The 14937-nt window shown below is 41.2% G+C and overlaps 2 protein-coding genes across 2 annotated transcripts in view; one reads left to right on the forward strand and one right to left on the reverse strand.

Moving 5' to 3' along the window:
- Positions 1 to 1030: 1030 nt before the first annotated feature.
- LOC141762759 (ras-related protein Rab-9A-like) lies at positions 1031 to 7393 on the forward strand. The gene is made up of 3 exons (XM_074626811.1): positions 1031 to 1195; positions 3908 to 3942; positions 5463 to 7393. Exon 3 carries the CDS (start codon positions 5541 to 5543, stop codon positions 6147 to 6149), a length of 609 nt encoding a protein of 202 aa, XP_074482912.1. The 5' UTR covers positions 1031 to 1195; positions 3908 to 3942; positions 5463 to 5540; the 3' UTR covers positions 6150 to 7393.
- Positions 7394 to 8583: 1190 nt separating this feature from the next.
- Positions 8584 to 14937, reverse strand: part of LOC141762758 (neuronal membrane glycoprotein M6-b-like) — a 29330-nt gene continuing 22976 nt past the window's right edge. Inside the window, exons 4-7 of the mRNA XM_074626810.1 lie at positions 14600 to 14768; positions 12906 to 12979; positions 12766 to 12831; positions 8584 to 11333 (exon numbers count right to left, since the gene is read on the reverse strand). Of these exons, the coding sequence (XP_074482911.1) occupies positions 11181 to 11333; positions 12766 to 12831; positions 12906 to 12979; positions 14600 to 14768 (462 nt within the window). The 3' untranslated portion in view covers positions 8584 to 11180. The remainder of the gene's footprint in view (positions 11334 to 12765; positions 12832 to 12905; positions 12980 to 14599; positions 14769 to 14937) is intronic.

The following is a 14937-nucleotide window of genomic DNA, read 5'->3' on the forward strand; positions in this document are numbered from 1 at the left end:
GGGATATTGTAATATTCAGTAGTTTCCTAGGTTGCAGCAGGCTGTCAGCTCCTTTAACCTAGTGGTTCGCAACATTTTTGTCCCGCTTGTGACCCCTTAAAACTAATTTGTGTTGATTTGAGTGTCTGAAGTGGTGGAAATAGCCTGTACTTCAAAATAATATGAGAATAATCTGGAAAAATCATCCTAACAGTACTGTGTTTTCTTTGTTAGTCATCGTCTGCAATAGGCTGCTGCAGATGTTTTACCAGTCTGTAGTGGCCAGTGTCCTCTTCTTTGCCGTGGCATGTTGGGGGGGGGGGGGGGGGGGGGGTAACACCAACACAAGGGATGCCAACAAACTGAACAGGCTGGTGCATCTATCAGCTCTGTGGTTGGATCTGAACTGGACGATCTGGAGGTGGTGGCAGAGGGGAGGATGAGGAGGAAGCTGGACGCTATCCTGGATAACCCCTCCCAACCCCTCCATGATGAGCTAGTCAAGATGAGGAGCACCTTCAGCCACAGACTCATCCCTCCCTCAGCACAAAACAAAACGCCTGGGTCAGTCCCTGGGTCAGGCCTAGGGCTGACCCCCATATGAGAACTATTAGGACTTTAAGAACTTTAAACATGCCCTATCTGCAACCATCTTGGACTCTAACCACTTTACACTTACTTTACACTATACATCCTATATACCACTTTATAGACTGCACATATGTACATATTATTACATTTATTTATTGTACATACTACATTTATTTATTGATGGACTGTACACACTATGTTCACCCATTCACTCTGTATCTTTTATATCTCTATTATTGTTTTTATAACTTTTGTATACCTTTACCTCTCCTGTGTTTCACTCTGTTTGCTGATGTTTGCTGATTTGACACTTGAATTCTTATCTTACCGTATCGTATCTTATCTTATCTTATCTTGTGACCCCTCATATTTGTTAAATAACCCTTTTTAGAGTGTCTAAACCTAACCCCCCTGGTTTAACCCAGTGCCCTGCCATGCAGCAGAGCGCATGATGAGGAGGCGTGACGCTGCCGGTCATGTGAGCGTCATCAGCGGCTCCGGGGCCAGAGAGCAGAGCAGCGGGGACACCGGAGAGCTCCATGACACCGCTCACGGAAAGCTCTCTACCGGGATGGAAGAGGGGAGTTTGAACGCAGAAGCCGGGCTGTGACCGCCACATCGACAGGTACAGTTACCGAATAGACAAAAACTTGAAATTGAATATCAAAAAATGTTTTTTTAATCAGTAAAGTCGTGAGCGTGCAACTGTTCGCTAGCTGCTCCCATTATCGGACAGCTCACGTTACACTGTGTAGTGAAGCTGCTGTTATCGGACAGCTAACGTTTCCATTATCGGACAAACCGTATTTGCTTTGCTTTTATCCGTCATTTTCATGAAATATTTACGTCGACTAAACACACAAGTGAGACGTTTTCAATATTCAACCGTGTTAATGAAAGTGTATGCTAGTTTTGGAGTAATAAAACCCTCTTTTTTACAAGTTGTAAACTGTGAAAAGACTGTAAAATGTGTCATAAATGTTCTTTATTGATAGTGTTATTGGTTCACACACACTCAGCTGCTGTGTGGGTTAATTATTACCCGGCTGATTTAATCATTAACGGGGATTTTGTAGGTTTAAGGTTGTTTGGAGGGAATATGCATGACTTTGTCTCAGGACAAAGACATCATTTACCAATTTTTGGTCCTTGGGGCTGAAAGTGCTTCTTGCTGCTAGTTCATGTGACAGTAGAGTTTAAGTCCTTCCTTCCTAACTTCTCCTAACAAGCAGTACATTTGGCCAATTGTGCCCTTTTTCACAGTAGCCATTCTGACATGTAATTGCAGGGTAACACAGGTGTAATTAATTAAATTAATTAGGGTCCTGTTCCAGTGAGCCAGCAGGCACAACACCTGACACATTACCCATATCACATTAAAGGGACTGTTTGCAAGAATCAGAAATGCTTGTTAACAGCGACACCTTTGTCAGTTATGTCAACGAAAGTCAGCGTCAGGCTTGTGCTCGCTCTACATAGACATGAACGAGCATCGGTCGAAACAGTGAAGCGACACACGTCAGCTAAAAGCACAATATCACTCTATATTTCAGCTGCTTGGCAGTAATGTTAGCTGACCAGACGAAGGTCTCTCCATGAATCACTGCTGATCCTAGTGTTGGCTTTTCCTGCTTCAGCCTCCCAATCACGGCCGGAGGGAGACACCGGCACCCGGTCAGAGACGATAACGTTTCTCGCTGCGGAGCCCCGTCACTTCACAAGACACGGGAAACCTCTGTTCTGGAGGAGCTGCAGTAGTTATTTCTGCACAAACGTCCACTGTACATTCACTAGATATTCTCAGAGCTACTAACTCTTTTGCCGTGTGTAGTGTGCGCACATGCACGTGAGGTGGAGCGAGCTGAGTGAAGGCAAGCAGGCAGAGGAACAGAGGAGCAGAGACTCCGGCCCTGGAGTCCGAAGCTACTGTCTCCCCCGCGTACTACGGCCGCGGCCAACACTGTATTGCAAGACGGGCTTCACTAGATATCACTTTGCGGTTTTGGTGCTTCCGTGTAGTTTGTGTTGGAGTCTTGTCTTAACAGCGTAGCCACACGCGAGTGTGCATATGTGAGCGCGCATGGGACACCGACCCGGGTGATTTATACGTGTAAGAAGTTACAAACAGTCCCTTTTAAGATCTACAAGCCAAATGCCAACTACACAATCATTCGGACAAAGATAAGCTAGCCAATGTTATGCTAACAGAATACTAAGGTACTAATACGCAGGTAGAAGGAAGTTACCACTTTTATTGTCGTAGTCTGAGTAACGTTTCCTCATATTCGTTCCGTATGCGTCAACTAAAACAAACCGCAGCGAGCCGAAATGAGAAAGTTGTGAGGGAAATGTCTTTATTTTTTTATTTTTGGGTTGCTGGAAAAAATTGAATAAATAATTCCTGACAATGATCCAGATATATTTGACTTCAGGACTACATACATGCTGGAAATCAAACATTTTTACTGTATTAATTTAGATATTTTCAAAAAATAAGTGTCCCTAGAAGTGTATGATTCAACTTTTTCCCTTCATGGTCTAGTATTAAAGAAATTGTGGTATTGAATCATAATACTTGTAGAATCGCAATGCATATTGAATCTTCACCCAAGTATCGTGATAGTATTGAATCGGGAGATAGATGTATTGTCCCAGCCCTATATATATATATATATATATATTGTATTACATTACATTAAATTATTATATTAGAAAATGATTTGCCTACTAGTTTGATTGTTGATTAATCGTTTTAGTTGTTTCTCAAGCAAAAATGCCAAATGTTCACTAGTTCTAGCTTCTTTTCTTTGTTATATATGATAGTAAACTTATTATCTTTGGTTTTGAGACTGTTGGTTGAATAAAACAAGACTTTTTTTAAACAAATTATTTAATTTCAGCCACATTTCAAGAGTATTTTACACTCAAGAAATAGATATTTGGTGGAGTATTCCTTTAAAGGCAGTTTGTCTGCACACTAGTTGCTGTTATTCTAAAAGTTATTTGTTATCCAGATGCTACCGTGACAGCCGGTGATGGATCAGTGCTCCATCTTTAACCGTGATGGATGAGGTGGTAACAAAGCTCCTCCTCGCCCCCATTTAAACCTGCTCTCGCTGAGATTTCCCACTTTCATCTCACAGATTTGCTCTGGTATGTGGGTGGAATGATTGCCATTTAGCTTAAACTGGTATGTTAAGCATGCAAGTGTGTGGTACGTGATTAAATTTGTGCTTAAACCCTCATTAGTCACTTTGCAGCTGAGCCTGCGAGTGGGTGAACTCCTTTGGCCACTCGTGATCTGTAAACTTAAACTCTCTCTCTCTCTCTTTTACAGATTGATGGCAACATGATCCGTGTGCTGATATAAAAGTGAGTTACTCCTTTTTTTCCCCCCTGTTGTTGAATCCCTTGTGGACGACTCACTGGTCCTGTGATCAGCGTCCATGTGATGTACGGCACGCATCTTTTCATGCATTACATATTACAAACACAGTGTAGGAAGTTCATTATTAGCTGCGTCGTATAATGAGTGGGTCGTGGCTGTTTTAATAGGATTATCTAGTCGACTGACTTTAATCAGTCCGAGTGTGAGGGAGCATGTAAACAGTTAGTTTACTTCCTTACAGGCTGTGTGTGATTAAAAAAAGCTGATTAAGAAGCAGATTGTTCTTATCTCAAGCACAACTTCCTCTGAGGCCAAAGGTAGAAATCAATAAAGTCTTTCGTGAAGGAATACCGACACACTGAATGATCCATGTCATACTGTCATGTTTACAGACATTGTCTAATAAAGACCACCATGACTTTGAAACTGCATGCACACTGTGAAAGGTATTAGGATGCAAACAAAATATATTGTAACTCCACTGTCAGCCCCTTTCAAATTCGTTATTTAAACTGTTAAGGTTGATATTTGAATGATTTCAAGTGACAAGATACAGAAATCACTAAAGTGATTATTATCATTAATTGAAGATTATCTTTCCATTAATCGATTCATCGTTTGGTCCATATGTCATTAAAGCAAAAAAATTATCAAAATTGTGTCATGATGAGTCCTCGTGTGGACAGCGCACATGCGTCTTTGTATGTGCAAGTGTAGACGTACCTCAAAGTCACGTTGCAGGTAGGGCTGTCGCAATAACCGCAGCATTGACAAGCAAGGGGTGGCAAGCAACCGCCACAATCGTGGCAGCAGCATGACGAGATGCTGAGCGTCTATTCTGCGCTGAACTTGCACAAAACTCCGCAAAGACCAGCTGTCACATCCTACATTTAGGCTACAAGTGCTGGACAATGGAGGAGAAATGAATACACATAGACCGGCAGTGCTTCAGCCTTCCCTTCCTCCAGAGCAAGTACTCTACTCTGTGCTGACATTTTGATATTCTATATCATAGCAACCAGATGCAACCCCCTTAACAGCGGCGTTTTGCGCCTGCTGTCTCCGTGCATTACGCACCGACAATCCCGGCAGTGCCTGGCGTAATGCAGCCTGCCGCGGCTTCCTCTCAACCCTTTAGGCCCGAGCCTCGCATGGGTTGCGCTCTGACAAGCAACGAGGCGACGAGGGCTCTGGCTCGTCTCCATCACATGGCTCGGCCAGACATTTCTCAGTTCTCGCCTGAGATGGACAGCAGAGCGCTGCAACACGTGTCTTTTAGGCTTAATTAAAGGCATTAATTTTTAAGGATTCTACAGTATTGTTGTTTGTATTTTTTTTGTTATTGAACAAGAAGCATTTTCCAAAAGTTTTGGTTTGTTTTGTGCATGTTTGTAATCCCGGAACGAATATCCAAATCCCAAATTTGAAAACCGAATCCCTACCCAACGAACTGTTATTGTGCTCTTTGCTTTTTAAGTTGAGTTGAAGTTTTTCTTCTCTTCAGAACTACTTTCTCTATCGTTGGTGTCTCCGAATCGCCCGTGCAGTCGCTCGGCGCCGTCTAGCGAGGCCCACTGCAGCCATGACGTCCAAGTCGGCCCTCCTGAAGGTGATCCTTCTGGGCGACGGCGGTGTCGGCAAATCATCGCTCATGAACCGCTACGTCACCAACAAGTTTGACTCGCACCTCTTCCACACTATCGGCGTGGAATTCCTCAACAAGGAGCTGGAGGTGGACGGCCACCACGTCACCCTGCAGATCTGGGACACGGCGGGTCAGGAGCGCTTCCGCAGCCTCCGCACGCCTTTCTACCGCGGCTCCGACTGCTGCCTGCTCACCTTCAGCGTGGACGACGGACAGAGCTTCCGCAACCTGGCCAACTGGAAGAAGGAGTTCACGTATTACGCTGACGTAAAGGACCCTGACAACTTCCCCTTCGTGGTGCTGGGCAACAAACTGGATGTGCCCGAGCGGCAGGTGTCAGGGGAGGATGCTCGGCAGTGGTGCCGCGAGAACGGCGGCCACCCGTACTTTGAGACAAGCGCCAAGGATGCTACAAACGTAGCATCGGCCTTCGAGGAGGCGGTACGTCGCATTCTGGCGTTGGACGACAGAGCTGATCACCTGATCAACACCAACACAGTGGATCTGCATCCGAAGAAGAGTCTCCCTGACCCCAGCTGCTGCTGAGCAGAGCGCTGAATGTGAGCGCTCATGTGATGCTTCTGCATTTGCTACATACGGTTTGGGTGTGGTTCATGACTCTGCAAAAAGAGGAACTGGTGATGCCCTCAGATAAAATCAGCATTTTTAAGCAAATACTGCTATTTTTTAGACAAAAACTGAAAATATTTTGTGCTAATGTTCACCACACAAGAGACACAGAACTCTCCATCTGATCCAGATTGGTCCTTTTTGGGAATATCATTAATTTATACAACGGACAGTTAATAGAATGATATTTCTGATACGTTTTATAGACTTATCTGTGGTCAGTGATGAACCTCAAATGCATCAGAGGTGGACGTAACTGGCTGATACCTGAAATTTAAAGGCCTTTCATGAGTGATTGTGACTTCAGGGGTGTTTCATCTCTTAAGTACTAACAGTTCTCTAAACACAAACTGCCAAGGGTTAAAAAACAAAACAGTTTTGACGTCACTAATGGAGCTGTGGCTTCAAGTTTTAGCCCACAAAAAGAGAAGTCCTGAGATTATTTTCTTCCTCTAGAAGCAGATACAGCTACGTTTACAACTAAAACATACTGATCGTCCTTAAACGGCCCAGTAACACACACTCCTGAAATGATTTTCAGGTCTTTCGATAAACAAACTAGCATTAGAAAACAACTAAATCTAAGTTATCAATGCTTTAAGTGCTGTTAAAAGTTGTCTTACATCATTATTGTTCCATAAAACTAAATAAATAGGTTTAGAAATGCAAAGTGTCCAAGTATAACTCTTGACATACAGCATATATGATGGTACCTAAAAGTGTAATCAAAGATAGGAGCCACCGTCTTTGTGGTAAGTAAATGAATGAAATTGACTACTTTTGTGCAGATTTTATATCACATGATCAACTAGATTTAATAGAGCTTTTAATCATTTTTTTCCAGATAAAATATTACTTTGTGTTCTGTTGTGATGATTGTGTCAAACCAGAGCTCTTAAAACATGTTGATTTGCTACTCATTGTTGTCACTGGAGTTATTAATTCCTTGTATTAAGTATTTATTGATCAGTACCCCTCCTCTCACTATGAAAAGCAGAGCACACAGCTGAACCTGAACCCTTTGTTGTAAGATTCAAATGACTCTAATTTCACTGCGGCCTTTATAATCTTCATTAGCTATGCCTTCTTTAAGGCAAATGACTCCCACTGTTTTTACACTTGAAATAAAACAGCAGCCAGCAATGAAACTGGAGGAAAAATCGGTCTTATGAGTGTTATTCACATTTTATTTTCATTTGACAGGCAGTACCCTCTTTTGCCCACAGGGTGGCACCCACGTATCAGAAGTGTGTGGCTCCGCAGCAACATTGGTGAGCTGTTATTTCCATCTGTGATGTTGAATTTCAGGATCAAATAGTGACACACAGGTGTTCACTTATTGGGCAGGTTGAAGTTGAGCTTTTCTGGGAATAATATACCTCACTAGATCGTAATTTTGAATAAAAATTGTTTTGTTTCTAACAAAATTGATAGGTAAATGAGACACACAAATGTCTGAGCAGAGTTCTAATCAGGCAACAGAAGTGAAATAGCTTCACCTGTTGTAAGAGTTGCTTCTTGATTGCAGCACACAAGTGCTTCCAACCTTTTTTTATTTACTAAAACATTTTGTCAACTACTTTATCGTGCAGTAAAATGAGTTGAGACATTGATTGCTTCATTTAGCAGAATATTAAACCGCAAATACTTTGATAATTGATTATTAAATTATGTAAATGTTCCTCTTGCGTGTAAGGAATTTCTCCCTTGCTGTCTTACATGATAGTAATTTGAATATCTTTTAGGTTTTGGACCGTTATTTTAAACCAGTTGTGGAAGAAGTACACAGAATCTTTGCTTAAGTAAAAGTAGTAATACTACAATATAAAAATACACGTAAAAGTCCTGCATTCAAAATCTTACTTGAGTAAAAGTACAAAAGTATTAGAATCAAAATATATAAATCAAAAGTATGTATTATTATGCAGAAAAGCCCATGTCAGAATAATATATATTATTGGATTATAATTATTGATGCATTACAATATTGCAGCTGGTTATGGTATGGCAAATATTATATACTTAACTGCTGGAAAGCTTAATCTACAATGATTTTATTAGTTGATTCAGATTATTAATAGAAAATATAAATATGTAAAGTAACTAAAGCTGTCAGATAAGTGTAGTGGAGTAAAAAGTACAATATTTCCCTCAAGAAAAGTACAAGTACCTCAACATTGTACTTAAGTACAGTACTTACAACACTGTTTTTCACTATTTTCAGATTTTTTATAGACCAAACAATTAATAAATCATTCAAGGAAGTAGTTTCCAGCCTTAAATATGGGTTTGTTACCATAAACAGGGAGCAACTTCAGAGAACACAAGAACGAGACGGGAGACAACGGTGTCACGATAATAAAAAATATCGGTTTTACTAGAGAAGGTTACAAAAATCATCACTATATAGGAGTCATAGAACTATTTCCAACTTAAAAAATCAAACCATAATGAAACACCTACAGGGACTACAATGCCATCAAAGTACAATGGAGTTTTCTTTAGAAAAGAGTGGGTGGAGAGGAAGGGGTTGGGGGGGGGGCAAACACCGCCTACCATAGTTGTCAGTACAATTGACTACACATCACCTGAAAAAACTGCAAAGACACAGTCATGTCTCCTTCATGCAAATAACGAGGAAACGACAACACCCTGACACGCATCGTCTTATAGGAAATTGAAGTTTGCCTTTACATCAACCTGGTGGCAAAGCACGTATATTTATCAAACATAACACACATGGCAATATAGTCCTTTTTTTATACAGAATAGACAGCTGCACACATGGACGATACTGACATGCTTCATCTCATCAAATATTTGTCTTCAGTGTTTTTTTTTTTTTTGTTAGGGTAAACTAACCAGTGATGTTCAATATAGAATATAGTTCATGATTACTAAACTGATTATAAAATTAATGTATGAAAATTCCTGACTTGTTTTATTCAGAGTGTAAACATCCAAAACAGTCTCTGTGGCTCATATGAGAGGCATGACGTTAGAAATAAAAATTAAAAAGTGACTTTTTTCCCTCAACTCACGTGTTGACGAGTCACTCATTTGGCCGGCCGTCAGAAAAAATAAGCACAAACAAGTTCCATAAAATAATTATTACTGAATCACAAGAAGAACTCAGCTGCCTAAAACTGATAAAACATTAAAAATCCATTTTTTTTTCTTCACATTTTAAAATGTATACGTCACAAGCACCTCAATCCATCGCATCATATCACTGTATCCCTCTCACGACATATCATTTAAGATGTTTACATTACAATTATTATTATATCAAATGCAGAACTATTATTTTGAGTGCTAAACACATATCTCAAAGGGTACATTTACATATATATCTGTGGAAAAGAAAGAATAGAAGAGCGTGGCAAAACACTGATTGTGTTCTCCACGCGTCGAGAGGAGGGTGGTTTCGGCTATTTACAAGTGAACTTCATTCACAAAAGGGAGGGATTTTAGAAAATGATAGAAGCGGATTTTACTGTATATTTCACACAGGACAGCGTAGCGATCCGGTAAGGGTTTGTGTTTTCGGTGGTGACGCTTTGGAAAAGAACACAACTGGTTAAAATCAGATTTGGTTTGATACCTGAGGTGTGTGTCTTTTTTTTGTGTTAAGAGACCCGGATAGATTTATCTTTGATTTCTGCTGCCGCTGGTGATGAGTGTAGCAAAAAAACGTTGTATGAATACGCTTATTCGCTTTCTTGTCGAGAGTTAGATGAGAAGATTGATACCACTTTCTATTGACAAGAAAGCAAATGAGCGTATTTCCCAAAACGATTCCTTTGATAAAAGTTCGCTGCACCTCTGGTCTTAAATAAACAGTTAATACCTATGGAGTTACATTTGCGTCTTTATTATGCAATCAAATAGAATAGGTCTGAGAGCAAAACTTGCCAAACTGCAATTAAAAAATGTTTTATTGCAAAGAAAATAGATTTTCTAAAACAAAACTTTTTGATTTGCATTAATACATTTTTATTCACAAATTTATTTGATTTGCAATAAAACATTTTTTGATTAGAGTGTGGAAAGTTTTGCTCTCAAACCTGTTCTGTTTGATTAGTATAATAAAGACACAAAAGTAACTCCATAAATAGCTTGGCAGTAAAATAAACTTATCATGTAAATGCACAAAAATCCTTGAGATACCACATGATTTGAGTCTTTTAGGTGTTTCTATGAGAGAGAGGGGGAGACTGGGGGGTGCTTTGTGTTTTTAAGGGAATCCCCCTTACTTTTTTTTGTTTCGTAATAGTGCAACAACGTATCGAGCATTAGCAATAAAAAGTCTAAAATGGAGAAAAGGAGAAAAAAAAAACTATGAGCGCAAAAAACATAAAGATCGTAATAGAACCTGGCATACTTTTCAGAGAGTATTAAAAAAAACAACAACATTCGTACACATTCGCACAATATATTCATATTCATATATATATGCATATAAAACACCAAAAAAAACGGAGGAAGTTGGTCGCTGCCTGGCTTCCCTGTGGCTGAAGCAGACAGTGAACAATGTTTTTTTTAGAGCTGTGCTGGCTCAGGGCGCGAGGCCATCACAGCCGGGGCCACGTTCACGAGCCGCCGCCCAAAAAGCACGTGGGAGGAGACGCTTCTGAACAGATGTACCGCACCTGAGCTCCAACCCGACGGGGCGAGCTCTCCCGTTCCGAAGCATCTGCCTCCGTCTGGGCCTGCCGCTTCTCCCGATCCTCTATTCTCTTCCCTTCTGGTGTGAGCCCACAACTCTTGATAAACATCATGGAAGGGAAGAGGATGGAGAATCAGGAGGTTGTTGGACTATCAAACATGACCGAGGTGGTTTGTTTTACCGGAGGGGAGGGGGGGCGGGCGCTGGGTGTTGCAGGGTGGGGGGTGTCGAGGCGTGGAGAGGAGATGGGTGGTGGCGGGAGAGAGGATCGCTTGTCCTTATGAGTAGGAGGAGGAGTTCTGGCCCTCCTTGGAGCGCGCCTCGGCCTCCAGGTCCTGGTCGTCCTTGGTCTTGATGTCCTGGTACTCGTGCGTGGAGACGGCGCTCTTCAGGTAGGCCCAGTTGGCCGACAAAATCATCAGGTAGTGGATCTGAAGAGAAACCGACATTACTTATTCATTTACAGTAAATAATGTGCAGTGGAGGACTGATACTGTGTCCCAATTCAATACTCATTTTAAGCAGATTTTCAAGTGTTCTCAAAAATAGTATGCACACTTAAAAAATTGCTTGGTTGCATCCAAAATTCCACACTTACATGCTATTTAGTACGCTAAAACAGTATGTGAGATTACTTAGTATGTCCGAAACCTTAGTATGAAACCAATAGTGCGCAAATTGCATACTATTTCCGGTGAAATAGTCACCACGGCAGCGCAAATATCCCACAATACAATGCGGTAGTGACGATAACGTTTATAACAGACTTTGACGGACAGCTCTGTAACATTAATAACACTTTAATTTAACTGTAAATATAAGATTTCACTTTGCTAGGTGTAAATTATATTTTGGATTCAGAATTTGATTCTCACAAATCGTTTTGGTCACATGAGGTTGGCACGGGTTACCATGGTTACACGTCTCCAAACGGCAAGGAGGCTCTCAGGAAGTGACGACGTCAATTACTGCTCAGTGCGTCAGAAAAGATACATACTACTGTTTATTCCCACAAAAGTATGTAAAGTCGAACGATAATACACACATTAGGTATGTAGTGAGTAGTATGTTACTTTTTTGTTTTTGCTGTTGATGGATTCTCACACAATGCAATATTGCACACAGGAAATGGTAGAGCTGGAACCATCTGTGGATGATGTGAAACAGCTCCAGATAATTTTAATACTTTTCAAAGCTGTTTCACTTCTATGCAGCTGTGAGTAGCTCCCCCATTTCCTTTGTGCATTGCATTGTGGGACAATTGTGTACAAAAATCAAGGCTACTACTCCAAATCGCATACTTTTAGTATGAACAGAACTCAAAACCTGCTCAGATTTACAACCGTATACAGTACGGCGTTGAGACAGAGCCAGAGAGTGATTCAGCACTGCCCACTTGTAGCTAAATAGGTTTTGAATGGAGACGATAATGACAAAAAGGTTAAAAATAATAAAAACAAGCAAAAGGTTTAAATACACATTTAATGGTACTCCTGTCTTTTTAAATATGATTCTGTATCTCTTCCTACCTCCTAAAGAAGTTAGCTGTGAAACATCAGAGCACAGAGAAGGCTTTCAGATCATCCAAAGCAACATCTGCTTATTGCTTTTTTAGTACCTCCATTTCCCTGGACGTGAAACAAAACCATCCGCCTCCACAGCCGAGTGAAACACTGACCCCGTCTACACTACACTCATGCAGCAGAGGCAGGCTGCAGGGTTGGATTTCAACCCATCGGACAGCATACTGACAAACGTGTGAGAGGCGGGGTTGCTACGGCAACGGATAAGCACGCCATGGCAACGTGCATATTTTTTTTTGAGAAGCACCGTTTATCAGTGTGGGGATCGTGAGCGGCTTACCAATGCGATGACGGTGGCACCGGCGCCGGCGAACGCGACAATGTAGAGGTGGTAGGACAGGTAGAACTGTGGGTGGAAAGAGACAATTAGAGAGAGGAGAGATAAAACGGAAAAGAAAGGTTAGGTCAGCGTCCTCTCACCTCGCTGGTGTTACAGATGTCTCCCAGTGTGACTCCACAAGCTTTTCCCGGAGTGGCGTTCCAGGGAATAATACCTGCAGGATCAGAGAGATGAAACGTCACAGAACTGCCGCGAGACAAAAGGGTTTTTCCTCCCCCGAGACTCTATGATTGAAGGCATTATAAATCAGGCTTGGAAGAAGATTAAAGGCCCTCTGAGCCTCTCCTACAGGAAAAATATTATATTGATTTACTTTTACTGTAAAAACAGTTTGGAGAACTGGCTCATATTCTTCCTTTTCCTTTTTCTTCTTTTCATTAATATTATCATTAGAAATAAGATTAAAGAAGAAAAAGCTTCCGCTCCGATAATAATTTGATGACTGCCAGTAATTGGGGTTAATATTTCATACAGTGTCGTACAGTACGACTGCCAATGAAGCATATGTCTCCTCATCCTACTTTGTAAGCGGGCCAGCTGTCCTTCAAATGTGGGTCACATACTGTACATGAGGCCATCAAACTGATATGCAATCATACTGTGCTGTAATACTGCAGGGAGGTGGATTTTCCAGAGAGATCCATTCAGGCTCTCAATAATCTAAATGCCTTTTTTGACCTCTTTCTATATAGAAAGTGACATTTAGAGCAAATCGGAACTGCAGATATATATGAGATGTTGATAGTGGAGGGATTAGTTTGAAAACTGTTTCTATATTCTGCTGTCCTGCAGGTAACCCCTGGCTACATGTGTGTGTGAGAAGCACCAGGATGTTCTCTTATATGCAAAAGCTTGTATTGCCGAGGATAGACGGGTTGTTTTGAGCTCATTTGCATTGATCAGGGGAATTTCTCTCAAACTTTGAAGACACGTAACACAGCGTAATTTTAAAAATAGCTATTGTGAAATGATTTGACAGCTTCAGGACTCAAATCTAACTAAAATGGAGGGAGTCTGTATGTCCTTCGGTTTTGCAAGTGACGTAATACAACGAGCGACGCGCGGAGCAAGTGACGTAGTATATTGAGCGACCATTATTGAAATCACATGGTTTAATCAGGAGGCGATTTGTTAATTTTCTCCAGTTTAGTAAGAAAAAAGTCTGATAAGGGCAGTTATTATTTATGTACATTGTTAAGTTACGCTGTTAAATTACGCTGTTAAGTTCCGTAACGCTGCTCCGTTACGCAGTTCCGGTAAGTTGTTACGTTGCCTTGTTACGTTGCCTTGTTACGTTGTTACGTCACGTTGTTACGTCACGTTGTTACGTCACGTTGTTACCTCACGTTGTTACCTCACGTTGTTACCTCACGTTGTTACCTCACGTTGTTATTTTAACAAAAACCATGATGTTTTTTCTAACCTTAATCAAGTAGTTTTGTTGCCTAAACCTAACCAATCGTTTCACAACGTTAACCGCGTGGCATTGAGCGGGATATGAGACTGATAAGAAACATATTTATGAAACATACTTTTTGGTTTAGAAACATTGATATTCAACGTATCTGTGGTTTGCAAAAACGTAGACAATGCCAACATTCTGGCGATTCGTTGTGATTGCAGTATGCTTTAGTGCCATTTTAAGAGTTTTAAGCACATTTTGATGATTATCTGGATAATATTGTGAATCGCAATTATTTTGGCCGGGATAATCGTGACATGAAATGTTCATATCGTCCCATGCCTTCAAGTGGATGTTGGTGGGACAACTTACCGTACTGCCTGACGTCCACACAGATGGAGTCAGGCGAGGTGATGTTGGCGTCGGGAGACTTCATGGCAGCGCAGGTATTCCACATGTTGAAGAAGAGGAAAACGGGTATCGCCGTGAAGCCGAAGATGGCGAGGAAGGCCAGAGCGAGGATGTAGGTCAGGAACATGAACTGAGGAGGGAAGAAAAGAAAAATAAGTTAATATTATTAGTCTGTGTTTAAGATGATGTTACTGGACATCTGCAGCAATTAGAGTAATCAGGCTAGAAAGGACAAACTGTGCCAGTTACCCTCCAGTGGGAGTGTTTGTGTGTGTGTTTGCGCACATCTGTCTTTATGT

Source organism: Sebastes fasciatus, chromosome 24 (genome assembly GCF_043250625.1).
Source record: "Sebastes fasciatus isolate fSebFas1 chromosome 24, fSebFas1.pri, whole genome shotgun sequence".
NCBI classification, from domain to species: Eukaryota; Metazoa; Chordata; class Actinopteri; order Perciformes; family Sebastidae; genus Sebastes; species Sebastes fasciatus.